We start from the raw sequence: 2,949 nt of genomic DNA, 5'->3' as shown, positions 1-2,949 counted from the left end.
AAACTTGAGATACAACTAATTGAGAATCGCTGCAGATTAATACCTTTCGGGCGCCCACTTCCTTTGCCAGCTGCAGCCCGGTAATACATGCCTCATATTCTGCCTGGTTGTTTGATGGTGGGAATGTGAAAGTAAGGGAGTGTTCGATGGTTATTCCCTGCCCATTTTCCAACAGAATGCCAGCCCCGTTGCCCTTCGGGTTAGAGGACCCATCGACAAAGATGGTCCATATCTGCTCTGGATCGCCCTATGGTGTGGCTAGCTCTGCCACGAAATCAGATAAGACCTGGCTCTTGATGGCCGTGCGATGTTCGAAATGAATGTCGAATTGGGAAAGTTCTATCGACCATGCGATCATCCGCCCATCTAATTCTTGCTTGTGCAAGATTTGCCTAATTGGCTGATTAGTCCGGACGACTGTTGTATGAGATTGGAAGTACTGGCATAATCTTCGTGTGGCAACCAACAACGCGTACGCCACTTTTTCTAGCTTTTGGTATTTTAACTCCGGGCCTTGCAGGGCTTTGCTTGTGAAATAGACCGGATTTTAACCCTCCGCCGTTTCACGGATCAGCACGGCCGCCACCGCCTCATCGGATACGGCCAGATATACATATAGGATTTCTTCTGGAAGTGGCTTTGAGAGAATAGGTGTGGCGGCTAGATATTTCTTGAAAGTGTTGAACGCCGCTTCACAACTTTCAGTCCACTCAAACTTCTTATTCTTCCTCAGCAATTGGAATAATGGCAGTGAATGCTTTGCAGCGGATGGGAGGAACATCCGCCATTTCCCTGAGGGTTTCTTTACCAGGACGACATTTGCCAACCATGTGGTGTAAGTGATTTCGCGGATGAACCCAGCTTCTAGCAATTCGGCTACTTTAGCAACAACTTCTTTGGCCCTGTCCGTCCCCATTTTTCGTCTTCGTTGCGCCACTGGTCTAGCTCCTGGTTTTGTCGTCAGTCGGTGGCAGGCGAAAGAAGGGTCGATGCCTGGCATATCTGCTGCAGACCAAGCGAAGAGGTCTCGGTTAGCCTTCAGCGCCGTTTCCAGTCGGGACTTTTGATTTGATGGGAAGGAGATGCCAAGGTATACCACCTGCCCTGGTGATTGGCCCAGTTGTAGAGCTGTTTTGTCTCCTTGTGGTTGTGGTCGAAGGTCCCCTTCGTCCGCTCGAACGTCCAACTCTACCATCTGCACGCTCCGAGGTCTTTTGGAGGGAGGAACGCGCGGTTTGGTGAAGTGGGGGCGGAGGCTCATCTGGTAGCAGCAGCGGGCTGAGTGCTAGTCTCCTTTGACGGTGCAGACTTGGAGACCGATGGAGAGGAACTTCATGCAGAGGTGGGGTGTTGAGACGATGGCTCCCAGCCTGTTCAAAGTTGGGCGGCCAATTATGGCGTTATATGCAGAATCGCAGTGGACGACCAAGAACTTTGTTTGGACGGTTCTGCTCATTGGGTGGTTGCCGATAGTAAGCCAAATCTCTACGTACCCCCTGGGAGTGATTCCCTGGCCGGAAAATCCGACCAACTGTCCATCATAAGGTAGGAGGTCGCGGTCCCGGAGCTCCATTTTGTCGAACAGATCCTGAAAAATAACGTCAGCCGAGCTACCTTGATCAATGAACAAGCGACTAACCTTTTTGTTGTTGAGTTTGGCAGTGATGACAAGAGGGTCATCGTGGTCTCGGACGACACCATCATAGTCGCGGTCGTCAAGAGTGATGGGGGGAGTGGATCTGTAATGTGGTCTTTGCTGGGGGTCTCTAGTAGCGACGTGCATTACCTCCCTGACATATCTTTTTTGGGCGGTCCTCGAGGTCCCTCCGGCGGCAAAACCCCCGGAGATGGTGTTGATATCGACTGGGCTCCGTGAGCGCCGATTGTCTGTTCGGGGCCTATCCGTTTGGGGACGTGGAGTAGGTCGCCGTTGTTGAAATTGTGGGGAGGACCGTCTTCTTGGGAGTTCTGGGCGGCGGGGCTGTGGTGACCGTAGGCGCTGTTCTAATCCTGCGATGAATCGTTGCAGGTGACCTGCCTGTATGAGGTCTTCGATGGTATCTCGGAGCTGAGTGCAGTCATTGGTTAGGTGGCCGAACATACTGTGGTAGTCACAATATTTGGATCGGTCTAGCGGGCCGGGCTTAGTAGGGCGGGGGCGTGGGAGTTGGACAAGGTGAGTGGAAAGGACCTCTTGCAAGATTCGGGAACGGCTGGCGTTCAGGGGGGTATAGGTGGAGTATTTGGCTTTTTTGGTCAGTGAGGGTAAGTCGCGGGGTAGGTCTTGTGGTCTTGGCCGTTTGGTTTCCCGTGAGGGGTGGTGTGTTTGGGGCTCAGTATGGGTGTGCATGTGGTGGGTTTCTTCGAGGTTGATGAATTGCTGGGCCTTGGCACGGAGGTCTTCCATAGTAAGGTCGGTGTATTTGGCTAGTTCCATGCGAAAGAGGCCTTCCTGGAGTCCCATAACGAGGACATGCACGACTACTTCGGGGCTTAGTGTTCTTACCTTCATAGCCTCTGTATTGAATCGATCGAGGTATGCTCGGATGGATTCGTTGGATCCTTGGCGGATGCCGGACAGCGTGTATGATGACCTTGGTTGCTCCTTGCTTGCTGTGAATCTTGTGTTAAAAACGGAAGCAAGGGTTTCCCAAGTGTTGATGCTGTTTGGGGCTAAGCGGGTGAACCACTGAAGGGCCGCTTTTTTAAGAGTCAGGGGGAAAGCCCTGCACATGATGGGGTCAGACGCTCCATGGAATAACATAGAAGCCTCGAAGGCGTCGAGGTGGTCTTGTGGGTCCGCCGTCCCATCATATTGGTCCATGTTTGTTGGGCGGTGGAAATGGGAGGGTAATGGATAAGCCATGATAGTAGGTGTAAAGGGATGCCTAGCACCACAAGAGTGGTGTGGGGTTGGTTGGGATGGTGGGTGGGATTCGTTCGCTGACT

At 52.4% G+C, this 2,949-nt stretch overlaps 1 protein-coding gene across 1 annotated transcript; it reads right to left on the bottom strand.

The window, feature by feature from the left end:
- LOC109359660 lies at window positions 1,286-2,866 on the bottom strand. Its single transcript, XM_019604357.1, has one exon. It carries the CDS (start codon window positions 2,864-2,866, stop codon window positions 1,286-1,288), a length of 1,581 nt encoding a protein of 526 aa, XP_019459902.1.

Source organism: Lupinus angustifolius, chromosome LG11 (assembly GCF_001865875.1).
Source record: "Lupinus angustifolius cultivar Tanjil chromosome LG11, LupAngTanjil_v1.0, whole genome shotgun sequence".
Classification (NCBI taxonomy): Eukaryota; Viridiplantae; Streptophyta; class Magnoliopsida; order Fabales; family Fabaceae; genus Lupinus; species Lupinus angustifolius.
This window is presented reverse-complemented; position numbering and strand designations above follow the sequence as displayed.